Source organism: Mustela erminea, chromosome 7 (assembly GCF_009829155.1).
Source record: "Mustela erminea isolate mMusErm1 chromosome 7, mMusErm1.Pri, whole genome shotgun sequence".
In the NCBI taxonomy this organism is placed as follows: domain Eukaryota; kingdom Metazoa; phylum Chordata; class Mammalia; order Carnivora; family Mustelidae; genus Mustela; species Mustela erminea.
In genome coordinates, this window is record NC_045620.1 from 43,084,063 (window position 1) to 43,112,034 (window position 27,972).

General features: G+C 41.1%; 1 protein-coding gene and 1 pseudogene across 4 annotated transcripts in view; both read left to right on the forward strand.

Moving 5' to 3' along the window:
• DTD1 (D-aminoacyl-tRNA deacylase 1) overlaps nucleotides 1–27,972 on the forward strand; it is a 179,096-nt gene that overhangs the window by 37,267 nt on the left and 113,857 nt on the right. Inside the window, exon 5 of one of the 4 annotated variants that reach the window (XM_032351517.1) lies at nucleotides 7,314–7,379. The exons of the other annotated variants lie outside the window; for them this stretch is intronic. Within the exon in view, the coding sequence (XP_032207408.1) occupies nucleotides 7,314–7,364 (51 nt within the window). The 3' untranslated portion in view covers nucleotides 7,365–7,379. Of the gene's footprint in view, nucleotides 1–7,313; nucleotides 7,380–27,972 lie in introns of those variants that run through there. 4 annotated transcript variants of the gene reach the window in all.
• LOC116595315 lies at nucleotides 25,642–26,578 on the forward strand (annotated as a pseudogene).

A 27,972-nucleotide genomic window follows, 5' to 3' on the forward strand; every position in this document is an offset into this window, starting at 1 on the left:
TACATGAGTGACTGATGATGGGCCCCTCTGCCGAGTGACATTGAGGCCTCTGCCAGGGGAATAACTCGTTTCTTTTTTTTAAAGATTTATTTATTTATTTATTTTAGAGAGGGAGTGGGAGAGAGAGCATATGTGAGTGGGGGGAGGTACAGAGAGAGAGAGAGAGAGAGAGAGAATTCTAGACTCTGCAGTGAGTGTGGAGCCTGATTTGAGGCTCGATCTTAGGACCTTGAGATTGTGACCTGAGCCGAAATCAAGAGCTGGATGCTCAACTGACCAAGCCACCCAGGTATCCTGGAGTAGCTTATTTCTTAAGAGAGGGGAACCCAATGTGTGGATTGCCCAATGGCTGGGTGAGATTCCAGTGGCATACTCTCTTGAGATTTTTGGTTTGAAAAACAATGCTTATAGTTCTCTTGGTTTTTTGGGTACCAGACATCTGGCCCTATTCCTAGGTTGATTTATTCATGGGACTTGAATAAAAACCCAGGGTGATCACTACCAAGCCTTGGCTGGGAGAATTGCAATTTAACAGAATGCATGAATGTTGAGGCTTTGTGGGCTGTTGGCTAATCATTTACTTTTAAACACAGGGGGCATTGTTAGGGGTTCGTATTTTATGATGTATTACTTGTTAAGTTCATGGTAGAAGCTTTTCACATTAAATTGTAGGACTAGTTTCCTGCAGAATGTTTACTGGTTTTTGATTGTTATTTTTGTTTTTCTCCTTGTGTTCCTGGTCATCCACCCGAAAGGAACTCCTACCCTGTTCTCTCCACCCCCACAATCTTTTAAGGTTAATTTAAGATAGTACTTCATTCATGATGCTTACCTCAGGGCCCATCCAGGTGGGCTCTTCCTGCCTTTGAATCCTCATTGCATGGTGTGGCACTGGTTGCATAGTGGTTGGTGCTTTTATTAATGGTCCATCCTCATTTTTTATTTGTTTGTTTGCTTGTTCATTTATCCATCTCTGCACCCGCTGGGTGCCCATCCAGCCATCCTCTCACCTACCTACCACCCTCTCATGTATGTGTGTAACAGATACTGATAACGGTGCCTGCTTTGTGCCAGCTTCACGCATAAGTAGAGCACGGAGCCAGCATCGCGCCCTTGTGGAGCTTGCACTGTGGTGAGACACATACAAAAGCCAGCATAATTGATGGTTGTGATTATATAAAGAAATCAAAACAGGGTGAGGTACAGAGAATGCTGTAAGGTTAGGTATGGGGGCTGAGGAAGGAGGTGGAGCTGAGAGGGAGTCAGGCCCATGAAGCCTGGGGGAAGAACGGGCTGGATGGAGGAATCAGCAAGTACAGAGCCCTGGGTTGATGACTGGAAGAAAGGCCAGTGTGGCCGAGCTCCGAGGGTATCTGGGAGGGGATAGGACAAGGAGGATAGAATTGTGACTCAGGCCTAATGATGCTAGGCCTTCATGACTAGGGTAGTAAGTCGGATGGTTGTTGGAATCTGAGAGCATCTGGGTGTGTTCGCAGACGTGGCTGAGCTGGACCGTAGTGTAGGCGAGGGAAGGGGCAGCAGGTAGCAGTTCAGAGCTCTTACAACAGGTAGGTAAGAGGTGTGGGTCTGGATGTACTTTGGAGGCTCTTAGCCACTCGTGTTCTGCCTCCCGCAGTAAGGGTGTTCTATAAGTGACTCATGTTTGAATTCTTTTATACCAAGGTTTGAGCAGTGGGGCGTACTGTAAAGGCTAGCCTTCTACAGTTCACTACTAGGAAGACCCCATTCCTGCCTCCAATGCAGGGTAGTGAGGGGATTCCATGGCATGAGTTTCTTTGAGTTTCTAGGATGAGATCAGACATTTAGACATCAAGGGGTGTGATGCTCAGCCCTGGTTCTGCAAGTTCCTTGGGCACAGTTTGGACATAAAGCCAGAACCTCTGTTTGATGATGTCCAATAACAAAGAAGCAGGTTTCAAGGATTTAGGTACCCTTCTTCAAGTCTGCATGAAGCCACTGTTTCACTATCAGCCTGCTTTCCCCCAAATGCAAAAAACTTTTTAAAAAGAGACCGTAAAGAGCCCAAGAAACATTTATATTGAATTTGATTTTTACGTGCCATTATAACTGGTATCGTTAGGGCAGTTTCTAAATCTTAAGTGTTTGGAACTTGTCAGAGGAAGAAAAGGATTTATTTTTGGAAAAGTATGTTTCCTGGTGTTCATTGATCTTGGAAGTTATGGAAGGTAATTGTCAGAAGGGCGGCAGCGGCTCCAGAGGCAGAGTGGAAATCCGGGGCTGGAGGAGGCTGTTGTGCCTGACCAATGCCAGGGGACTTCTTGCTGGTATCAGGTCAAGAGTTTCATAATCGTCGCTTTCTACCTGCTTTGTTCCGTCATCTTAGTTATTTTTGTCAATACGAAACAAAAAAGAACAGCACTTCTCTGAAGATTCTTCACATTAAATGTATTCCTTTGACTACTCTCCATAAAATGTGAAGTCAATTTCTTTTTCTATTTTTAAGCATGAAAGTGGAGCCCGGAAGCCTCAATTTCTGTGTAATGGAAAGAGCTAGGTTTGTGGCCTTGTTTCCATTCTCCACTCCTGCTCAGACCGGGGCATGATACCCACAGAATCCCCCAAGCAGTGGTTGTGTTCAGAAATTGTGGTGGTTTGACTGCAGAGAGGGCAGAGGCTGTTATTAACTGTTGGTGGTGTCATTGTTGGGTCATGAAACCTTTAGGGGATAAGTACAAATCCTATAAAATTTCATTTCAAAATCCAGACTAGATCTGGCCTTATGCTCTGTGGATTCTCCCCCGCATACCTCTGCCCCCGCTTGTGTTGTTCCTGTGTCTCCTTCATTCTCCAGGGAAGACTCTCCTATTATTGTTTTTTAAATTTCATGTAAGCAGTGTATTCTGGAAGGTACCAGTTTGGAAATGTTATTTTTTTTATTAGTGAGTTTTTATAGTATTCCTGGGCAGAAAGGTATTTTTATAGAAGCAGTTCTTTTCCTGTCTTTTATTTTTCTCGTGTGCCCGTAATATACCATTTTTCTATCAGTTTTTGTTACAAGTAATATGTAAAATCAGTATCCTTTTAAAAAATTAAAAATACTAAAGATGATTTTGACTATAATCTCTCATTTCCAGAGGTAACACCATTAGTTAAGTTCTATGCCTTTTCTTCCAGACTTAATGAAAATTTGTTTACTCACATTTACCACATACTCAGAAAATATGTGGTATCTCTGAGAGTGTCTGTATCATAAGACTTTTTAAGAATTGTGGTAAAATAGAAAACAGAACCATTTTAGCCATTTTACTGTATTTGAGTATACAGTTCAGTGGCATTAAGGACATTCACGTTGGTTGTGCAGCCATTTCCAGAACTTTCCCATCTTCCTAAACTGGTACTCTACCCAATTAAACTGTAAACCCATTCCACTCCATGCATCCCTGGTAACCAGTCTTCTACTTTCTGTCTCTGAAATTGATTATTTGAAGGCCCTCACATGAATAGAATCATACAGTTTGTCCTTTTATGTCTGGCTTATTTTACTTAGCATGATGTCTTCAGAGTTCATTCATGTAGCATGTGTCAGAATTTCATTCTTTTTAAGGCTGAGTAACATTCCATTTTAGGTATATGCCACATTTTGTTTAGCTGTTAATCAGTTGATGGACATTTGGGTTGTTCCCACTTTTTGACTCTGGCAAGTAATGCTGCTGTGACACGGGTGTGCAGATATCTGTTTGGTTGCCTGCTTTCAGTACTTTTGAGTGTATTCATTGAAGTGAAGTTGCTGGATCATATTCACAATTCTTTGTTTAATTTTTTGAACAAGTGCCCTATCATTTTCCTCCGTGGCGGCACCATTTTATATTCCCACTCGAAAGGTACCAATTTCTTCATATCCTTGCCCTCACTTCTTTTCTCTTTTTTTGTTAATAGCCATCCCCAATAGGTATGAGGTGGGATCTTGTTCTGATTTGCATTTCCCTTTTGCTTTGTGATGTTGAGCATCTGTTCATTTGCTAATAGCCATTTGTGTGTCTTCTTTAGGGAAATATCTATTCAAGTGCTTTGTTCATTTTTGAATCATTTTATTGTTGAGTTGTAGGTCTTTATTTTGGATATTAACCCTTTATCAGATGTATGATTTGCAAATATTTTCTCCTATTCTGTAGATTGCCTTTTCACTCTATTGATAGTGTCCTTTGATATATAAAAGTTTTCCTTTTGTTTTTGTTTTTTTTTTGTTTTTAAGTGGGCTCAACATCTACTGTGGAGCCAGTACAGGGCTTAGATTCATGACCCTGAGATCAAGACCTGAGCTGAAATCTAGAGTCAGACACATAATTGACTGAGCCACCCAGACACCCCTAATTTACATTTTGATGAATTCCATTTTCTGTTTTTTCTTTTGTTGCCTGCCCTGTTGGTGTCATATCCAATATATAAGAAGGTTTTGAAGGCTTTCTCTTGTGTTTTCATGTAAAAATTTTGTAATTTTAACTCTTTTAATATTTATTTTGACTTAATTTTTATATATGATATGAAGTAAATGAAGTTGGAAGAATGGACATTTTTCCTAAACCATTTGGGAATATTTTGCTGACCTGATATCCTATCACTCCCAAAAACATGAGTGTATATTTCCTGCCAACAAAGACATCTCTTACAAAACCTCAAAACATCCATTAAAAGCAGAAAATTACCACTGCCATTTCTGTACCATCCAATCCTCAGACTATGTTTACCTTTGAGTGATTATCCCATAACTGGTCTTTTAATTTATTATTTATTATTTTATTTTACTTTGTTTTATTTTTAAAATTTATTTGTTTGATGGATAGAGATCACACATAGGCAGAGAGGCAGAGAGAGAGAGGAGGAAGCCGGCTCCCCGCTGAGCAGAAAGCCCGATGTGGGGCTCGATCCCAGGACCATGGGAACATGACTTAAGCTGAAGGCAGAGGCTTAACCCACTGAGCCACCCAGATGCTCCCCATAACTGGTCTTTTAAAGTGGTTCAGACCCATGTGTTAAATTTTATTTATTTATTTATTTATTTATTTATTTATTTATTTATGTTACATTAGTCACCATACAGTACATCATTAGTTTTGTTTTTTTTTTTAATAAAGATTTTTATTTATTTATTTGACAGAGAGAAATCACAAGTAGATGGAGAGGCAGGCAGAGAGAGAGAGAGAGGGAAGCAGGCTCTCTGCTGAGCAGAGAGCCCGATGCGGGACTCGATCCCAGGACTCTGAGATCATGACCTGAGCCGAAGGCAGCGGCTTAACCCACTGAGCCACCCAGGCGCCCGAGTACATCATTAGTTTTTGATGTCGTGTTTCATGATTCATTGTTTGCGTATATCACCCAGTGCTCCATGCAATACGTGCCGTCCTTAATACCCATCACCTGGCTAACCGTTCCTCCCCCCCAACCCCCAAACTCTCCATTTGTTTCTCGGAGTCCATAGTTCTGATTCCCCCCTCTTCATTTTCCCCTTCTTCTCCTAATGTCCTCCATGCTATTCCTTATGTTCCACAAGTAAGTGAAACCATATGATAATTGACTTACTCTGCTTGACTTATTTCACTCAGCATAATCTCCTCCAGTTCCACCCATGTTGATACAGAAGTTGGATATTCATCCTTTATGATGGCTGAGTAATATTCCATCGTATATATGGACCACAGTTGCTTTATCCATTTGTCCTTTATTTATTTATTTATTAAAAGATTTTATTTATTTATTTGACAGAAAGAGAGCGATCACAAGTAGGCAGAGAGTCAGAGAGGCAGGTCAGAGAGAGAGGGGGAAGCAAGGTTCCCTGCTGAGCAGAGAGCCTGATGTGGGACTGGATACCAGGACCTTGAGATCATGACCTGAGCCGAAGGCAGAGGCTTAACCCACTGAGCCACCTAGGTGCCCCTGTCCATTTGTCTGTTGAATGGCATCTCTCAGTTTGGGTTTCTTTAAGACTAGATTCAGTGTGTGCGTGTGCATGTACATGTGTGTGTATACATGTATGTGTGTATATACGTGTGTGTTTGCACATGTCCTTTACCTAAATGGTATTATAGTGTATATACTGTTCTGAGACATGCTTCTTTTATCTAGCAGTATAACTTGTTTTGTTACAATTAATTCATTCATTTTAACTGCAAGGTAGGATTCTTTTTCACCCTCTCCCTCCACCCACCTGCCCTGCAACCCTCATTTTGTTTTGTGAGATTAAGAGTCTCTTATGGTTTGTCTCCCTCCCAATCCCATCTTGTTTCATTTATTCTTTTCCTACCCCTCACAACCCCCATGTTGCATCTCCACTTCCTCATATCAGGGAGATCGTATGATAGTTGTCTTTCTCAGATTTTTGACTTATTTCTCTAAGCATAATACCCTCTAGTTCGATCCATGTCGTCACAAATGGCAAGATTTCATTTCTTTTGATGGCTGCATAGTATTCCATTGTATATATATACCACATCTTCTTTATTTATTCATTTGTTGATGGACATCTAGGTTCTTTCCATAGTTTGGCTTTTGTGGACATTGCTGCTATAAACATTTGGATGCATGTGCCCCTTTGGATCACTACATTTGTATCTTTAGGGTAAATACCCGGTAGTATGATTGCTGGGTCGTAGGGTAGCTCTATTTTCAGCTTTTTCAGGAACCTCCATGCTGTTTTCCAGAGTGGTTGCACCAGCTTGCATTCCCACCAACAGCGTAGGAGGGTTCCCCTTTCTCTGCAGGTAGGATTCTATTTTATGAAGATACTGTATTTTGTTTACTGTTCTCCTTTTGATGGATTTATGGGATTATTGACAGTTTTTTATTGTTACTAACAATGATGCAAAAATCATCCTTTTTTTTTTTTTACATTTTTTTGTGGATGTAGATTTTCTAGGCAGTAATTTTTATTATTATTTTAAAAATTTGAAGTATTTCAAACATGCCAAAAGTGTAGAGAATAATACAGCAACATTAACAATATTAACAATAATATATTGTTAAATATAAATACATTATATGTTTATAAAACATAAATAATGTTATATATGTATTATATGTTTATATATTTTTACATATATATGTATTACATGTTTATATAACATATAAATAATGTTATAAATATATAACAATATTAATAATATTAACAGTATTAACATTAGCAAATGTTAATATTGGCTCTGAATCTTTACGCTGGAAAAGTTGTCATCCCATTCGGTATGTGGAAGTTTTACTGGTATTTGCGCAAAGTTAGCATCTCACTGAGTGAGAATTACTATTTATGACAAATTGCCTCAAAAGTGTATATCTTTATTCAGGAGAGAGATATTTTGGGAGAACTCATCATTTTTAAGGAGCTGAAAATGTAGACCTTCCACCCAGATATGAACTGTGAATAAAATACCAGGTAGGCTCAGCCAACTTTTCTTTTAGGCTTCTTTCATGTCTGTCTTAATAGAATTTAATGAAATGAAACCGGAGGAGGAATCACGAAAGGTTAAGAATAATAGACCTGAAAGACTGAAAGACTTGCTCATTTCTCCTTTTGGATCCCTTCCTTGGCTCTGGCATTGTGTGAGGTGAGAAGTATGTCCAGGAATTCATTCCAAGCCTATTTCAGTACCCGGGATAGATTGGTGATAAATTAGTTCTATACGGATGCATGACATTAGGCCAATCAAGGGAAGAAGGAAAGGAATTAGGTCAGAACCCAGCTTACTTTATGAAGTCACAGGATATGGAATTCTCTAAAGATAAATAAATGCATAAATTCAGAACTCTTGGATCTCTTGCAGCCTTCCACCAGAGCCTAAGGCACATGGCCAGTTGTGTCTTCCTACAAGTCCTAGAAAAATGCAGTCCACTTAAACACTGGCTCCTGTGAGCTTTGGAGATGTGATCTTAATACCTAGAAACAATGTCTCTGTGTTACTGTCAGTGGGTGTTTCAAGCGTTTTGTTTCTAATGCTAAATAACAACCTTGTGAAAATTCCTCCTGGCTTGTTGATTAACAGTGGACTACAGAGGAACCACAGAGATATCTTAACATTTAGAATGTGTTGGGGATCTCATTCCTGGCTGAAACAGTGTTTGGTGGGAATGGGACTTTCATAAATTGTGATTCCTAGAGAAAAGGCCTGTGGCCTCCAGCCTGAAAGACAGTAACAGCGGTAACCACAACCAGGAGCTGGTTTGGGGCTTTCGTGGATTTTTGTTCTTAGTAGTTGAAGTACTATATATGTTAAGGCTCTGAAAATGAAATGCTGGTATTTCAGCATTCAGCAGAGCACACGTTAACTTGTTTCAGGCCTTGATTTAGGATTGCGGCGTAGATAGTAATTCTGAGGTTTTTTCCCTGCATCTTTTCTAGGGATACACAGTATTTGGCATTTGAAGTGATGCTGTCTGGGCCTTCAGATTGCCTCTGCTGGTCTTAGAGATGTTGGTCTTATGAGTACCAACTCACATTTGTCCCCAAGGCTCTGAGAGAGGCAAAGGCAAGAGCCGGCAAACTATGTCCAACCTTCACTGTGAGCCGTGTCTTTGTGGTTACAGGGCTTGGGATGAACTGGCTGCTGGCATGGCCTGGCATTTTTTCCTGTAAGAGAAAAGTGGCTGCTGTAGAAGAAAAATGTCATTATGGGCTTGAACACTGTGTTTGGGCTGCAGGTAAACACTGGTGAATCAGTTAGCATCTTGGCATGGAGGGTGGGTCTGTTCCCAGGCACACTGTCTACTCTTCACCCCATCTGTCTCAATTAAATGCTGGGGGAATACACACAATACAGAGTATATAGCTTTTCCCTCCTTTCTTTATTTTTCCTCCTGAAGTCTCTTGAGGAGCTTGAAGGAAAGAAGAGAGGAGTAGCCTAAAGCAGCCTGGGAGTTGGGTAGTTGGGAATTCTGGCTTAATGGCTACTGGGTGACCTTGGCTACATCATGGAGCTCAGGTTTGGTGTCTTTGTGTTTCAGGTTAGAGGGTTTGGCAAAGTGGATCCTTGGGGACCTTTTTAGGTCTAGAATCTTAGATTTGGTAATGTTGACAGTTGGCTATTTTTTTTTTTTTAAGATTTTATTTATTTATTTATTTGTCAGAGAGAGAGAGAGAGAGCGCGCGAGTGAGCGCACAAGCACGCAGAGTGGCAGCCAGAGGCGAAGAGAGAAGCAGGCTCCCCGCCAAGCAAGGAGCCCGATGCAGGACTTGATCCCAGAATCCCAGGATCATGATCCAAGCCGAAGGCAGTGGCTTAACCGATTGAGCCACCCAGGCATCCCGATAGTTGGCTATTTATACAACCTCCTTCATCTGCCCTCATTGGCTCTCTCTGTTGAAATGTTTTCCCTTAGGCCTTTATTCTCTGCAAGAACCCCACACCCCCAAATGGTTTTGCAGTCCCCACTGGAGACTGTTAGGCACTGTGCAATCATTGGTCTCTGTGCACCTTGATGGAGATCAGATGCTGGCTGAGGAGGGCACACATGTTAATAAGCCTTATGAACCGATTGCATTTCAGGTTCCTCAGCTCTGGCCTGAGAGAACCGCTTACATTCAGATTTAACTTCAGGTCAGCAGAACAAAGTAAAGCCCTGACAGTGGGGGAAAGGATTGCGGGCTTTCTCTGCTCCTCTTATCAGCCAACCTGAAAGTCTCAAAGGCCAAGTATTGCAGAAATAACAAATGCAAATAATATTTGCATTATGAATATATATCTTCCAGAACGTACTGGTATTTCTTTTTTTTTTTTTAATAGAGATTTTTTTTAATTTTTATTTATTTATTTATTTATTTATTTAAAAGATTTTATTTATTTATTTGACAGAGAGAAATCACAAGTAGATGGAGAGGCAGGCAGAGAGAGAGAGAGGGAAGCAGGCTCTCCGCTGAGGAGAGAGCCCGATGCGGGACTCGATCCCAGAACTCTGAGATCATGACCTGAGCCGAAGGCAGCGGCTTAACCCACTGAGCCACCCAGGTGCCCACGTACTGGTATTTCCATTTGCTTTGAGTAGGAGGCTCATTTCTGTTCTTGATCCATACCTGTATATGTAGAAATTGGGCCAGTTACGTTTTTTTTTCCCCCTTCTCACAAGTAAGTATTGTTGACTGTACTCTTCATGTGCCTGATTTCTGGTTTAGTCATGGAAACAAGAAAGAGAAGTCAGGCAAGCTTCCTTTCTTTAGGGAGGTGGAAATCACACTGGGACAGTTCTGAGAGGCAACATTTTCCTGGTGCTGAGGGAGGGAGTGGAATACACAGAACTTTGGGTGGGGAATTGGTCATCCAAACAGATGTCCATGAGTAGATATCAAATATCTGAGTTGAGTCTTGAAGAGTGAAGAAGAGGTGGCTGGGTCTGAAAGCTTGGGCAGGAGCTGGCATGTTCCTGGAAGAGCATGAACAAGGGGAGGGAGGCTTGAACCTGTCCAATGGGATAACAAGCAGTTTCAGTCTCGTGGCGAGAAGGCTGCACGTGGGGAGAGGCAGGCAGATGGGATGGAAGAATGACAGTGGTATCCAGGGTCCCGGTAAGGAGCTTGGGGCTTGGTCATTTGTCAGGGTGCAGCCACTGTGGATAGTTCAGCAGGATGGGAAGGTCATGTTTGCTCCTTAGCTTTGACCCTCTTAGATTGGACTGGGCAAGACAGGAGAGGCGGGGGCCTGAGAGGTGAGCATGGCCTTTGACCAGTATAGACGGTATCCGAGTGTCATTCAGATGGGCAGCGGGGACAACGAGCCAGAAAGGAGGGGACTGCTTGATCATGGCAGATGGGTGGTTTGGTTTCTGGTGGAAGTGACGAGGGGATGGTGGCGTCATCAACTTAGAGGGGCCCACATCAGGAGCAGTGTTTTTAAAAGGTCTCCTCTATTCCTTAAATTACTGTGGCCTCCTATCCTTGCCGTCCTTCTTCATAACAAAGCCTGTACCTCTGCTCCCTCTACCCTCAGCACCTTACTTCAGACTGCAGCCTGTTCTACCTCCATTCTTGCACTGTATTCCCTGTGTCCCTTACCCTCTCCACCTCTTCTTTGCAAGGCTTATCACCTTCCAAAATGTTATAACTGTGTCTGTTGGTTATTTATTTTGGAAAGCTTACTCTTTATTTCCATGCTAGCATGTAAGTTCCCCAGGGACAGCAATCTTAGACCAGTTAAAGGAAGGCAATAGGCAGTTGAGAATCGAATATGTGCTATTTACTGTGTAAGAATATGTTATTTTACCAAGTAGGCATTACAGATTAATAGATGGAAGGATGTCTCAGTAAGCAGTAATTGGGCAACTAGTTGGCAGTAATGGAAAATTAATCATTTTGGATCTTTACCTTATACTATACCTTAAAATAAATTCCGATGGAATTAGATAAATGTAATTAAAAAAAACCTCACAGAACATCCTGACCTTCCTAGATATCAGAATGTATTACAACACTCTAGTAATGAAAACAAATGGTGCAGAGCAAGAGAGAAACTATTAGCAAACTAGATGAGAGACCTGAAAGAATTATTTAGGAGAAGTTTGGTATGTAATAAAGGCAGCGTTTCAGATCATTGGGCAAGAGGTGGGTTTTCAACAAAGGTGTTACAGCTGGCCAGTTAGTTTTAAAAAATCGAATGCAATAGAAGTATATGGACTTATATGAGAAAACATAGTGGCTATATTATTGTATGAAATGAGCATTTCTCTAAAGAATACTTGTAGTGTGATTCCAGTTACAGAAAAGCAAAGACTGTTGGTACATAATCCATTTATCTGCCTCCCCACTTTCATGGATCCTTTGTCTCCAGTACATTCTGATAAAGAGAGGATCTGTCTTAAACTCTCAAGACTGAGCCCCTTAAGAGTGGCCTCAGTGCTTCTTTTGGCCCTCTCTGCAGGGCTGGGCTGACTACCCTCCTGGCCAGTGTTGGAACTCATGGGTCCTGGTATAATAAGGGTGAGGCCTGGGCAGCCTGCCCTACCCTGAGATAGTTCAGTGTTATTTTTCTGGAAAGGAGTCTGAATACCAAGACTTTACAAAGGTCCCCCAGGGGTTCCAGCATGCAGCTAATGCTAAAAACCACTGTTCTAATTGGATCTGGTAAGAATTCCTTCTTTTGGGGTATAACACAAGATGTAGCCAGGAATGTAGCTCCAAAGGATTAGGGCATAGGGCTCACCAGATTCTTATAGTTATATAGAGATGGGGGTGTAACTGCTATATTTTTAACCAGCCCACTTATTAAAGAGTACAGAATGTCTTCCGGGGTTGTCAGTCCAGAGGATGGGAGGTGGGGCCTTTAGCTACTGGGTCCTGTCCCCATTGGCTATCCAAACAGGTGAGCAGAATTGCGTGGCTTCCTAGAAGATCTGAGGCGCAAAGACCCTCAGTGCTTGAGGAGTCTGGCTGTCAACCGAGCTGGAGCTTGCATGCAACTGTCTGCAGCAGCCAGGGCTGATGTCAGAGATGGGTCAAGGGGAAAGCGTTCAAAAGGGTCTGCATTTAGGTTTTTGTATATTCTCATGTACCCCATCCTTAAAATTAAGTGTACTTCTAGGCACTTTGTGGGATTGTCAATAAATACTACCAGGAACATGGTAGTTGTTAAGAGTAAAATATTCTGTAAAGCAGTGAGGGAAAAGTCCCATATCTGTTTTATGTGTTAAGTCTGGTAGAGTAGCTCCTGGGAAGGTTAGAAGTCAGGTGGGGTCCTTGGCAACACTTTTCCTTTCTGATTCCTGCTTGGCTTATTTTTGGGAATTGGCAGGTAAGCCTGCATGGGCCCATCCAGATTTTGGACCAAGTCAGATATAGCCTGAGGGCCTCAGAAGGTAGTGATGGGTAAGGGGCAAGGGCAAACACTCTTGCAGGGACTTAATGAAGTGACCCTTCTTGTTCCAATTGTTTATGAAGTGTGTCGCTGGACAGGGTGTCGGGGAAGACTACGACAAGGGCCTTGCCAGGTTCAGTATTTCCAGCCTCCCTTGGGCCCTTGGGTCTCACTTCTTCAGTGTGGCATACCTCAGATGTGAGGGACGAGGTCATGCTGGGGATTCGGGTGGGGTGGGGGAGATGCTTGGGAACAGGCTGGCTGATTTGCTGTAGAAATCTAATTTTTTAAAAAAAGTTTTATTTAGGTATTCTCTACACCCAACTTGGGGCTTGAACTCGTGACTGCGAGATTGAGAGTCCCATGCTCTTCTGACTGAGCCAGCCAGGTGCCCCAGAAATCAAATTTTTGCCAGGGTGGCTGAAACCTCCTGGAGCAAAAAGGGCTCATTCAGCTGTGGATGTGATGAGTATGTCATGGCTCAATACTCTGTTACCGGCTATTAAGAACAAGGGCCAGATTCCATAAGTTATCTTTGTTTGAATTTTAATATTGATCTAAAGTGTACAGATAAATGAAGTAGTAGCTCAGTTTCACTTTTGAGTATGAAATAAAAATACTCTAGAAATTAAGGAAGTTTATAAAACTGAATCATTTTACTTCTCAGTGGCTTCTAATTAATGTGAGAGGCAAATCAGACAGAAAGCCTGCTTGTTTGAAAGTTCATAAACTTCTGATCTGCCATCTAACTTTGGGTAGTAGCTCTGGTATTCTGTCTTTATTTTATTTCATTTCATTTTTTAGAAAGATTTATTTATTTTAGAGAGAGAGAGCAAGAGCAAGGGAGAGAGCATGTGAGCATGGGGTGGAGGGGCAGAGGGAGAGGAAGAGAAAATCTTAAACAGACTCTATGCTGAGCATGGAGCCTGATGTGGGTCCGTGTCCTCCATCTCATGACCCTATGATCATAAAACCAGGAGTTGAGCACTTAACCAACTTACCACCCAAACACTCTTATTTTATTTTATTAAAAAAATTTTTAAGTAATCTCTACACCCAACGTAGGGCTTGAACTTGAAACCCTGAGACCAAGAGTCACTCACATCCTCTATTGACTGAGCCAGTTAGGCACCCCCCAATAGCTCTGGTGTTCTTTCCAAAAGTTTCTTTTCTTTTTCAAATGAATATTATGAAACGGTTTCTTTTTTGAAGTCTATAACTCTAAAAGTAAACCTTGCTTTTCAAAAATGAAATTGTTATATACAAAGGAGGATTGTAATAAATAGCAGACTATCATTATTAATAAAAATGGATTTGAGAACTGACAGTTTTTAAGTTCCACATCTACACATGTGACCCTCACAAGGACTGAGGGAGAGGAGCAGCTCAGTCCTCACCTTAAATGACTGGTTCAAGGTCATGAGACATGGCCATTAGGTGGGAGAGCTGCATTCCAACAGAAGACTGTTTTTCAGACTGCACTGCCTCTGATTTCTTTTTTTTCTTAATATATATTTTTAATTTATTTATTTGTCAGAGAGAGAGAGAGAGAGTGTGAGAGCAAGCACACACAGACTGAGTGGCAGGCAGAGACAGACAGAGAAGCAGGCTCCCCGCTGAGCAAGGAGTCCGATGTGGGACTCGATCCCAGGACGCTGGGATCATGACCTGAGCCGAAGGCAGCCGCTTAACCAGCTGAGCCACCCAGGCGTCCCCTGCCTCTGATTTCTGACTGAATTTCCTTAACTACCGTGTTTCTGATTTATTTTGTGGTCTGTTTAAACAAACAAAGCCTCAGGATTTCTCAGACCAGTAGGTGACTCTGGGAGTTAGCTTTTTTAGAAGGTGTCCATGTCCTTGCTGTTTGATCTTGGAAGTGCACCTTTGGTTCACTCTATAGTTGCCCCGAGGTTTACAAGTCTGTGTGTTCCTTTTCTTCCCAAAGGTTGGATGGTATTGACCAGAGTCCCTCAGTACCTGCTTGCAAAGCTATTCTTTGGAGCTTCCTCATTCTGTGGTATTTCTCCAGGCCAAAGCTCTGGGAATCCCTGGCTTGTCTCTTGAACCTGTGTATCTCAGAGTCTGAGGCATTGTCTGAGTTTGACAGGCTGGAAAAAAAATTTCGTTGAGTAAAAGGTTAGCTTAATAAGGGAATCTTCAGTTTTATACATATGGAAATCAAAGTATCTTACAGTGTTAAAAGAACCTCCTTTCTTGAACATTACTCAGTATTAACAGTTTTTTGGTTAAGATTATATTATTATTATTATCATTTTTATTTTAAAAAATAGTCACAGCTGGGAAAATGAATACATGTGTATGGATCATGCATCTATTTATTTTAATTAATTAATTAATTTTTCTTTTTTTAAACATTTTTTATTTTTTATTAACATATAATGTATTATTAGCCCCAGGAGTACAGGTCTGTGAATCGTTTACACATTTCACAGCACTCACCATAGCACATACCCTCCCCAATGTCCATAATCCAATGACCCTCCCCCTAGCCCCCTTGCACAGCAACTCTCAGTTTGTTTTGTGAGATTAAGAGTCTCTTATGGTTTGTCTCCCTTCCGGTCCCATCTTGTTTCATTTTTTCCTTCCCTGTCCCCCAAACCCCCCACATTGCCTCTCAAATTCTTCATATCTGGGAGATCATATGATAGTTGTCTTTCTGATTGATTTATTTCACTCAGCATAATACCCTCTAGTTCCATCCATGTCGTTGCAAATGGCAAGATTTCTTTGATGGCTGCATAGTATTCCATTGTGTGTGTGTGTGTGTGTGTGTGTGTGTGTGTGTGTATGTGTATCACATCTTCTTTATCCATTCATCTGTTGATGGACATCTAGATTCTTTCCATAGTTTGGCTATGGTGGACATTGCTGGTATAAACATTCAGGTGTATGTGCCCCTTTGGATCACTACATTTGTGTCTTTAGGGTAAATACCCAGTAGTGTGAATGCTGGGTTGTAGGGTAGCTCTATTTTCAACTTTTTGAGGAACCTCCATGCTGTTTTCCAGAGTGGTTGCACCAGCTTGCATTCCCACCAACAGTGTAGGAGGGTTCCCCTTTCTCCGCATCCTCGCCAGCATCTGTCATTTCCTGACTTGTTAATTTTAGCCATTCTGACTGGTGTGGGGTGGTATCTCATTGTGATTTTGATTTGTATTTCCCTGATGCCGAGTGATGCGGAGCACTTTTTTATGTCTCTGTTGGCCATCTGGATGTCTTCTTTGCAGAAATGTCTGTTCATGTCCTTGCTCATTTCTTGATTGGATTATTTGTTCTTTGGGTGTTGAGTTTGATAAGTTCCTTATAGATTTTGGATATTAGCCCTGTATCTGATATGTTGTTTGCAAATATTTTCTCCCATTCTGTCAGTTGTCTTTTAGTTTTGTTGACTGTTTCCTTTGCTGTGCAAAAGCTTTTGATCTTGATGAAGTCCCAGTAGTTCATTTTTGCCCTTGCTTCCCTTGCCTTTGGCGATATTTCTAGGAAGAAGTTGCTGTGGCTGAGGTTGGAGAGGTTGCTGCCTGTGTTTCAAGGATTTTGATGGATTCCTTTTTCACATTGAGGTCTTTCATCCATTTTGAGTCTATTTTTGTGTGTGATTTAAGGAAATGGTCCAATTTCATTTTTCTGCATGTGACTGTCCAATTTTCCCAATACCATTTGTTGAAGAGACTGTCTTTTTTCCATTGGACATTCTTTCCTGCTTTGTCAAAGATTAGTTGACCATAGAGTTGAGGGTCTATTTCTGGGCTCTCTATTCTGTTCCATTGATCTATGTTATTTATTTATTTATTTTTAAAAGATTTTTATTTATTTATTTGACAGAAAGAGATCACAAGTAGGCAGAGAGGCAGGCAGAGAGAGAGAGAGGAGGAAGCAGGCTCCCTGCTGAGCAGAGAGCCCGATGCGGGCCTCGATCCCAGGACCCTGAGATCATGACCTGAGCCGAAGGCAGCGGCTTAACCCACTGAGCCACCCAGGCGCCCAATGTTATTTATTTTTAATTTAAGATTTTATTTATTTATTTGACGGAGAGAGACACAGCGAGAGAAGGAACACAGGCAGGGGGAATGGGAGAGGGAGAGACAGGCTTTCCACCGAGCGGGGAGCCCGATTCAGAGCTTGATCCCAGAACCCTGGGATCATGACCTGAGCCGGAGGCAGACACTTAATGACTGAGTCACCCAGGTGCCCCCATCTATTTTATTTTAATCTGTAATTTAAATTATAAAGTTATTTCAGAGAGGGTTTTTGGTTTTTAGGATATTTAGCTATGTTATGATAATCACATTTAAATTTAATTTCAGTTATACCAAGACAAGAACCCTGAATTTTAGGGTTTATAAGGCAGTGTAGGAAATGAGGGAATATTTCCTATTCAGTATCTTTGTTTTCCAGACAAGCTCAGGAACTCTGTTAAGTTAATCTAGATACAAATAGCTTTGATTACCACTGAGTTTATGTGAGTGATTATAGTAGACTAATGAGTTAATCAGCTAATAGCCCATTCTAACCACAGATGTACTAGATCAATTGCTTTATGTGCCTGGGTTAGTTTTTTCTTCCCCTTTTAGTGAGCATGATAATTTCTGTTTATTACAAGGGTTAGTCAGTTTTAATTATGGCAGTTTTTCTGAAATATCATTTTTACAACTTTGTATTATAGCAAACTTCAAACTCACAGAGGATAGTATAACAAATTGCCATATCTGCATTATCCTGTGTCAGGATGGGCTGTCATCCGTCACAGAAAGTTCTCATTGATTGGGTCTTCCCGTGTGCACGGCATGGCTGTGGGCCCTGCGGGTTGAGTTCAGCTGGAGGGAAGTGTGGGCAGAGCACACACACATCAGGGAGATTGTTGTGGGGACCATAGAGAATCTTTCACTGAATGGCTATCGTCTTTCCCTGTTTGCTGTATTCTTCCCTATTTGATTTAGTTTTTATTTTTTTTCTAACACAGGCAGTATGGCAGAAACAAGCTTGTAAACACATCTTTACCTGCTGGTGTATTTCTATTGGATAATGGAAGGAACATCTAGATATGGAGGAGGTTTAGATATTTTCATTTTTCCTTCTGATGATATTGTGACCTGATCAATTTTAACAATTTTGCTTTTTTTCTTAGAAGTCCTGGGTTATTTTCTGAATGGAAATCTTTATTGGGATTATCTTAAATACTAGCTGCTGCAGCACACAAACTCAGAACCTCTGTGGCTTACCACGAAGTTAATCTCACCAAAGTACGATGTGGGTTGGAGGGGATCTACTCCATTTGCTGACTTGGGGGTCCTGACTCCCTTGAGCTTATAACACTGGCCTCCCAGGCAGGGGAAGAGGGGGATAGTGTCACCTCATCAACTCTTATGTATCACCTTTGCTCATATTCTCATCTAAATCACTCACTTCATGAGGGGCTGAGAACATAAGGCATAGTGTATTCCCAAACACTTGATGTCTGCCTACCAGGGAATAGGAGGTTTGAAATCAAGCTAGACTCCTTTCATGACCATGTCAGAACAGCCTTTCCAAGTACATTCTGGAAAACTACACCTTTCAAGGAGCCCTTCAAGGAATGGATTTAGTGTCATTTGTATTTTAATGGCAATATTCTTTTTTTGTTGTTGCTTTAAATGTATTTTATTTTTTAAACTTTTTTATTTTGAAATAGTTTGTGACATCCATGGGTGATGCATTCCAAAAACCCCATATATACTCTGAAACCTATCTATACTGTGTTTTATAGTATTTTTTTTTAAAAGATTTTATTTATTTATTTGACAGAGAGAGAGATCACAAGTAGGCAGAGAGGCAGGCAGAGAGAGAGAGGAGGAAGCAGGCTCCGTGCTGAGCAGAGAGCCCGATATGGGACTCGATCCCAGGATCGCGAGATCATGACCTGAGCCGAAGGCAGCGGCCCAACCCACTGAGCTACCCAGGCGCCCCAACTGTGTTTTATAGTATTGAACCCTATATATACACTATGTTTTGTCCTATACCTATATATCTGTGAAAGTTTAATTTATAAGTTAGGCACAGTCAGAGATTAACAGCCATAACTAGTGATAGAATAGAACAATTATACAAGTTATGTGAATGTCTTCTCTCTCAGAATACCTTATCGTTCTATACTCACCCAACTCGTGATGATGTGAGATGATAAAATGCTTGTGTGAATAGATGAAGCGAGGTGAATGACAGTAGGCACTGTGACGCAGCATTAGGCTACTATTGACTTTCTGATAATAGGTCAGAAGGAGAAGCATCTGCTTCCTGACCACATTTGACCATGGGTAACTGAAACCATAGAAAACGAAACCTCAGATGAGGGGGGACGAAAATAGCGCACAGGGTACTTGTGTGCCTTTACCCAGCTTCCCCTGATATTAACATCTTTCATAACCATAGTGTAATGGTTGAGACCAGAAAATTAGCATGGATGTTATTAATTTACAGATCTTACTTGAATTTTTTCAAAGGGAGTGGTGTTATAACTAAAGCCAGAGTTGTTCTCAGGTTCCTGTTTGCATATCCCTATTGCCCATAGGTGGGCTGTCCTGGCTCACAGGTTTCTCTTACTTTACAGATTAGCCCGATGAACTGAGAATCCACCAAGAACCCCAGGCTAGGCCCCACACTGCTGAATGTAACGCAGCACTAGGCATTTTGTAGTTCATGTATTACTACTCTGTTGACAGTATTCCAGAACAAGCCAGGGGAAAGAAAGTCTTTCTTACTTATTAGATAGTAGGCAAAGAACCTCCAATAGTCTTGGGGATTTTTAAGATAAATAAGACCTAAAACTGCTTTAATTCTCACTTTTCCATAACCTCCTGTGGCCATAGGATAGGATTATCCTAATATGGGCTTAGATACAGAAGGGTCAAACTGAGGGGTCTGGATCAATCAGCAGAAAATTACTCTCATTGCTACCTTAATTCAAGTCTACCGAGTGCCTGGAATCTTGTAAAGAGATATGGGTATATTAGTCCTCTATTCTTGTGGAACAAATTAACCAGAATGTAGTGGCTTAAAATATCAATACGTATATATTATCTTGTATACTTTCTGTGAGTCAGGAATTCAGGAATAGTTTAGCTGGGTGGTTCTGGCTCAGGGTCTCTTGTGGGGTTGTAGTTATCAGCTGGCCTTGCAGTCATCTGAAGTATAGGCTAGGGCTGGAGGATGGTCTGGGGCTTTCAGGATGGTCCGTAGGATTGGCAGTTTGGGCTTGGCTACTGGCGGGAGGCGTGGGTTCCTGTCCACATGGACCTCCTTCTAGGCCTGTGGGATATGGCTATAACATGGCAACTGGCTTTCTCTAGGGTGAGCAGTTCAAGAGGGAACAAGGAGGGTCATCAGTGACATATCATCATTTCCAAAATATCCTGTTGGTTACATAGGTCAGCCCTATTCACTGTGGGAGGGAGTGCATAAAGCCTGAAAACCAGGAAGTGAGGATCCTTGGGGGCCATCTTGGAGACTGGCTACCACAGTGGGAGACAGAGAAGCGACAAGGCTCGGTGACACTGAATTTTTCATTTATTGAAAAAATAGTATTAATTACAATTACATAATACTGGAGATTTGGGTCTCATGGCCACTGTGTTGTTTTGGATTTTTATGAAAAACAAATCAAAACCAAGAACCATCAAAAGAAAGTGGCGCTCATCGACATCAAAGTTCGGTGGGCAGAAGTAAAGATTTTGAATCGGAAGGTTTGAATTCCAGTACTGATCTCTGCTGCCTACAAGGTTGTCATGGGGAACAAAGAGGATGATGATCCCTGCCCTGTGGACTTCATGGGCTATTTTGAAGAACGAACTGGAGTGTGAGAGGACATGAATTATGCAGGGTGTTATAGGAATATTATGATAATGAGGGAGATTTTTAAAAATCCTATTAGCTTTGTTTAGTACTTAAACCTGGAAGCAACTGAGTATATTTTTCAGACCAAATGTTTTAGGATTGAGCTTATTTTATTTATTTATTTATTTATTGTGCTGGATAAAAATTCCAGTGACTACGAGTACCTTTATTACAAGGAGCTGTAGGATCAAAGACATGAGGTTGCTGGTGGGGGAATCTTCATAGTTTTGTAAGGAAGTTTAAATCCAGGAGCCAGATCCATTTGGAGTATTCTTCAGAGCCTTTCCATCTAGGATTGGGCATTTTCCCTGTTTGCCATTGCCATTGGCCTGTCCTGAATGTTTGCCTCTGACTTCTTTTCATAGATCAGTGTTTCAAATCCAAGGATTTTCTCCTGGCTCTTTGATCTTGGGGAGGCAAGAATTCACAGGATCATCAGCCTACTTGTGGTTTATGAGGTCTGTGGCTGAATGTGTGTGTGGGCTGTAATCCTTGAGATTTGAGGGACAGATCTTGGGAGAAATGGTTAGAAAGTGAATTTAAGGCCAGGCAAAGGCTTCTGAAAAATCCACGTTATACGTAGGAAAAGCTTGAATTATCATAAATATTTGGTGCCCAGTGTTTTGCTATAAGCTTTGCCTCATTAGTGTTAGCCTATCCACACAAAGTTATTTGTTCAGCCTCTTTCCATGGATATCTGGGGGAAGAGCATTTCAGGGTGAGAGCTTAAAGGCCTGGGATGTGTGTGTATTAAAGATTTAACGGTAGGTCTAAATATCAAACTGTCACCAGTCTCTTCTATTTTTACTTAATTTCTAATAATTAAATGCTTGTAATGCTTTATGTCTTTGCAGTAGATATTAATACATGCAAATGTTGATGAAATTTAACTTTCTTTCTGAAATGAAGGAATCGTGCCATCTAGTTTCATTTCTTTCTTTTTTTTTTTTTAAAGATTCTATTTTATTTGACAGACAGAGATCACAAGTAGGCAGAGAGGCAGGCAGAGAGAGAGGAGGAAGCAGGCTCTCCGCCGAGCAGAGAGTCCGACGCGGGGCTCGATCCCAGGACCCTGGGATCATGACCTGAGCAGAAGGCAGAGGCTTTAACCCACTGAGCCACCCAGGCGCCCCCATCTAGTTTCATTTCTCAATGACCACTAATGATACGTAGTTTGGGCTGAACCCCAGATAAACACAGAGATAACTTGGTTAGTGGGAGTGTTAGAGAGGAGGATCATGACTTTTTCTTTTTTTCTTCCAGCTTTATTGAGATGTAATTGGCATATAACATTGTATAACTTTAAGGTGCACAATGAGATTTTATATATATATATATATATATGGTGAAATGATTACTACATTGAGGTTAACACCTCTGTCACCTCAGAAAATTACAAGTTTCTTTTTCTGACAGGAACATTTAACATTATTCTCTTAGCAATTTTCAAGCGTATAAAACAGTATTGTTAATGTAGGCAATGTGCTGTATGTCACATCCTCAGAACTTACTTATCTTATAATGGAAATTTTATACTCTTTGACCAATATTTCCCCACTTCTCCCACTCCCCAGCCCCTGGCAACCACCATTCTACCTTCTTTATAGGAGTTGGATTTATTTTGGATTCTACATATAAGTAAGATCATATAGTATTTATCGTTCTCTAACTTCTTTCACTTAGCATAATGTCCTCAACAACATCCATGTTGTTACAAAATGGCAGGATGTCTTATGACTGAATAATACTCCATTATATAGATAGGTAGGTAGACAGAGATAGATATATCAGACTTTCTTTATTCATTTATCTGCCAGTGGACACTTAGGTTATTTCTGTGTTTTGGTTACTATAAATATGCTGTAATGAACATAGAGGTGCAGATATTTCTTTGAGATAGTGATTTCATTTCTTTTGGGTATATAACCAGGAGTAGAATTATGGGATCATGTGGTAGTTCTATTTTTAACTTTTTGAAAAACCTCCATACTGTTTTTTGTCATGACTGCACCAATTTCCATTGCCACCACCAAGGGTTCCCTTTTCTCCACACCCTCACCAGCATTTGTTATCTCGTCTTTTTGATAATAACCATTCTAGCAGGTGTGAGGTGATATCTTACTGTAGTTTTCATTTGCATTTTCCTGCTGATTAGTCATGTTGGACATCTTTTCATATACCTTTTGGCCATTTGTATATCTTCTTTGGAAAAATGTCTGTTCAAGGTCTTCTGCGCAATTCAAAAATGGGATTATTGGGAGTTTTTTTTTGCTGCTGAGTTGTATGAATTTCTTATGTATTTTGGATATTAACCCCTTATCTTATATATGATTTGCAAATATTGTTTCCCATTCCTTTGGTTGTCTTTTCATTTTGTTGATACGTTTGTTTTTCTTATCCCACTAGTTAAACATGATGGAGTTAAGATACTTACGCTTCTGTTTCTCTGAGGTATTTATTATGAACACAGCCCATGTTAGCAACAAAGAAGAATTTTTGGTAGAACCAGCTGACCCACTTATTCAAGGCTGGGACACTGGTTAGCAGTTGAAGATGTGTACAACATGAGCCTGAGCTTTGAGAAGTAGCACTCTGAGGCGTGGGATCTGGTTCAACACTGGCTTGCTGTGTTACTCACCTTTCTGTATAGAAAGTAGGTAAAGTGCCTGGACTGGTATCTCTGGCACATTTTAGACGCCGAACACAGAACTTTATAACTCTGTTTACAATGTCTGGGAAGTCTGGATGAATACTTTCTTTAAAAGAAGAAAATCGGGGGCGCCTGGGTGGCTCAGTGGGTTAAGCCGCTGCCTTCGGCTCAGGTCATGATCTCAGGGTCCTGGGATCGAGTCCCGCATCGGGCTCTCTGCTCAGCAGGGAGCCTGCTTCCTCCTCTCTCTCTCTGCCTCTCTGCCTACTTGTGATCTCTCTCTGTCAAATAAATAAATAAAATCTTTAAAAAAAAAAAAAAAAAAAAAAGAAAATCGGTGAGTTGCCTGGGTGGCTTAGTAGGTTAGTACGTGGCTCAGGTCATGATCTTAGGGTCCTGGGATCAAGTCCCACATTGGGCTCCTTGCTAAGTGAGGAGCCTGCTTCTCCCTTTGCCTGCACTCCCCCTGCTCATGCACTCGTGCTCTCTCTCTCTGACAAATAAATAAAATCTTAAAAAAAATTGATGGGGTGCCTGGGTTGCTCAGTTGGTTAAGTGTCTGCCTTGACACTTGACCATGACCAGCTCAGGTCATGCTCGTGGGGTCCTGGTATGGAGCCCTGCATCAGGCTTCCTGCTTGGTGGGGAGTCAGCTTCTTCCTCTCCCTCTTTGGCACCCGCCCTGCCTCTCTTGTGCATGTGCATGCTCTCTCTCTCTCAAGTAAATAAATAAAATCTTTAAAAAAAAAAAAAAAAAGAAAATTGGGGTACCTGGATGGCTCCTTTGGTTAAGCCTCTGACTCTTGATTTTGGCTCAGGTCATGATCTCTGTGTCATGAGATCGAACCCCACATTGGGCTCCACAGTGCATGTGGAGCTGCTTAAGATTCTCTCCCCTTCTTTCTCTGTTCCTCCCCTCCCTGGCTCTCTCTCTCTTTCCCCCCCCAAAAAAAAAAAAATCTGTAAGTACAGGTAACTCAAATGTGCATGGTTGCTTTCTTCAGAAGAATTTAAAATGTCAAAATAAGGTTTTTTTTGTGTACCCACAAGAAAAGTGAAACAGACATCTTTCTGGGATATTGTCTGATTTGTCAGATCCTGAGTTAGGTGCTGAATAGCTTGACCAAAAGCAGCACCTGGTGTTGGCTTGTACTTTTGGCCCTGTTGTCATCACTGTGACTGCGTGGGCTGACATGGGTTGGGGGGAATGGTAGGGGGCACTCGAAGATTTACTTTATTTATCATAATATATATTACATTTATATATTATATACTTAAATATAATGTACTATAGATTTATATAATATATGTTATATATTATATAAGATGTAATTAATTAATTAATTAGCTTTATGGAATCTTTCTTCCCTGCTTCAGGAGCAACTACATATCCCTGTGATGGATATGTATCTATTTATGATGTTTCTATTTATGATGTTTAATTTCTCTGTTCTTGTCATATCAACTAAGCCTGAAAATGAGATCATTTAAACATCATTCTTTTAACTTCATGCCCAGGTTTCTTTAGTTTTTTTTAAGTTTCATAGAGTTTCTTATGACTAATTAAAGCAGTACTTTTAAAGACTTCTTTACTTAGCATAAAATACTTTTCCTTTGTTTTTTTATTTTTAAGGATTTATTTATTTGAAAGAGACAGAAAGAGAGGATGAGTGTATGTGAGTGTGTGGGGGTGCAGAGAAAGAGGGAGAGGGAGAATCTCAAGCAGACTTCCCACTGATCACAGAGCCCAGTTCAGGGCTCAATCTCATGACTTGAGATCATGACCTGAGCTGAAACCAAGAGTTGGATGCTCAGCTGACTGAACCACCCAGATGACCCTAGCATAAAAGACTTCTTAAAATCAATGCTCTTTTTTTTTTTTTTAAAGGTTTTATTTATTTATTTGACAGAGATCACAAGTAGGCAGAGGGGCAGGAAAAGAGAGAGAGGGACGCAGTCTCCCTTTGGAGCAGAGAGCCCAGTGCGGGGCTCAATCCCAGGACTCTGGGATCGTGACCTGAGCTGAAGGCAGAGGCTTTAACCCACTGAGCCACCCAAGCTCCCCAAAATCAATGCTCTTTTAACAACTTCAAGAAAACTGCAAAGTGTTAAAAAATTAGATAAATTCAGGAGACTTAAAGAGAGAAGTGAATTTGATTAGATAAAAATTAACCCTTCTTATACCATAAGGAAATTTAGAAGGTAAAAATTAGACAAGGAGAGCCTTTGGCTTTCAACTTGGAGGAAGCCAAGGTGCACCTTTCTTTTGTTGTCCCAAATCTTGGTTCATCTGACACCAGCTGTCCAAGTTTAGCCCCAGTGAGATCAAAGTCATGTACCTGAGGTGCACTGGTTGGGGAGTTGATGCCACATCTGCCCTGGCCCCCAAGATCTGTTCCCTGGATTTGTTTCCCAAAATGGCTGGTGATGACATCACAAAGGTAGCCAGTGATTGGAAGGGTCTGAGGATTATAGTGAGATGGACCATTCAGAACAGGCAGGCCCAAGTTGAAGTGGTACCTTCTGCCTCTGCCCTAATTATCAAAGCCCTCAAGAAACTGCCAGGAGGGTGCCTGGGTGGCTCAGTCGTTAAGTGTCTGCCTTTGGCTCAGGTCACAATCTCAGGGTCATGGGACTGAGCTCCGCATTGGGCTTCCTGTTCGGTGGAGGGCCTGCTTCTCCCTCTCCCACTCTGCCTGCTTGTGTTCCCTCTCTTTTTGTGTCTCTCTGTGAAATTAAAAAAAAAAAAAAAAAAAAAAAGACCCAAGAAACCGAAAGTAGCAGAAAAACATGAAAACACAGTGGAAATACCACCTTTGGAGGATTGTCAACATTGCTGGACAGATGTGGCACTAATCTGTAGCTAGAGAGTTCTCTGGAACATGAAAGAGATCTTGGAGACTGCCCAGTCTGTGGGCTGCAATGTTGATGGCCGCTACCCTCATGACATCGTAGGTGACATTAGCATTGGTACAGTGGAGTGCCTGGCTAGTTAAGAAATACAAAAGAAAATATTTCAATAAAGGATCATTTGACAACCCCCCCAAAAAAAGTTCGACTAGGAGAATATATTTTCAACTTTTTTTTTTGTCTCACAACATCATCTTTATTTGTATAAACAAAGATATCATGGGAGTAATTTCCAAAGCGGCATCTCCTGTTTTCAACATTGTTTAAAAAAAGATTTTATTTATTTCTTTGACAGAGAGAGAGGGAGTGCACAAGTAGGGGGAGCAGCAGGCAGAGGGATAGGGAGAAGCAGTCTCCCCACTGAGCAGTGAGCCTGATGCGGAGCTCGATGCGGAGCTCAATCCCAGGCCTCTGGGATCTTGATTTGAACTGAAGCCGCTTAACTGACTGAGCCAACTAGGCGCCCCTCAACATTTTTTTAAAAAAGATTTATTTATCTTAGAGAGCGAGAGCACGCATGAGCAGGGGGCTCATAAGGAGAGGGAGAGAAACACAGTCCCTGCTGAGTGTAGAGCCCAGTGCGGCTTTTGATCCCACAACCCCAAGATTATGACCTGAGTTGAAATCAAGAATCAGGCGCCCCTATTTCCAACTTTTTTTTTTTTAAAGATTTTATTTATTTATTTGACAGAGACAGATCACAAGTAGGCAGAGAGGCAGGCAGAGAGCGAGAGAGGGAAGCAGGCTCCCTGCTGAGCAGAGAGTCCGATGCGGGACTCGATCCCAGGACCCTGAGATCATGACCTGAGCCGCAGGCAGCGGCTTAACCCACTGAGCCACCCAGGTGCCCCATGTTTCCAACATTTTTTATTTTTAATTGAGGTAATTACAGATTTGCATGCAACTGGAAGAAATAATGCAGCAAGATACTGTGTACCTTCCACCCAGTTTCCTTTATGGCAGTATCTTGTAAAAGTATGGTATAATATCACAACCAGTGCATTGATTGAGTCCACACCCATCTTTAGGGTGAGTGTTTTTTTTTTTTTTTTTTTTGCCTATGGATGTCCAATTGATCCAGCACCATTTGTTGAAAAGGCTGTCTTTTTCTCCATTTTTATCAAAAACCATTGGACTTGCTTGTATAGATCCATTGTTGGGTTCTGTTATTTTGTTCCACTGACCTATGTGCCTGTCCGTCCACCACTACCACACTGTCTTGATTACTATAGCTATATAGTAAGCTTTAGTATTGGGCATAGTGATTCCTTCCATTTTATTCTTCTTTCCAGCCTTGTTTTAGTTATTCTGTGGCCTGTGCTTTCTCAAATAAATTTTAGAATAAGCTTGTCTATAAAAAACTAAGCTGGGATCTTGATAGGAATTGCATTAAACCTGTACATCAATTTGCAGTGAATTAACTTTTTTACTCTGTTGAGTCTTCTGATGCAGACACATGGTTTCTCTCTCCATTTATGAAATATTTTCTTTTTTACAAACAAATATCTAGTTCTTGGAATCCATAGTGCACTTCTACAAATCAATAATAAAAAATAAAAGCCAAAATTCTATAGGAAACTAGGAGAAGGCTATTTTCAGTCAGTTCTCACATGAAATACAAATAGCTTCTAAGATTTGAAAAGATGCTCAATCTTACTGGTGTTCCAGGAAATGCGAATTACAAGATTCCATTTTTGTGTATGATTAGAAAGGTAAAAA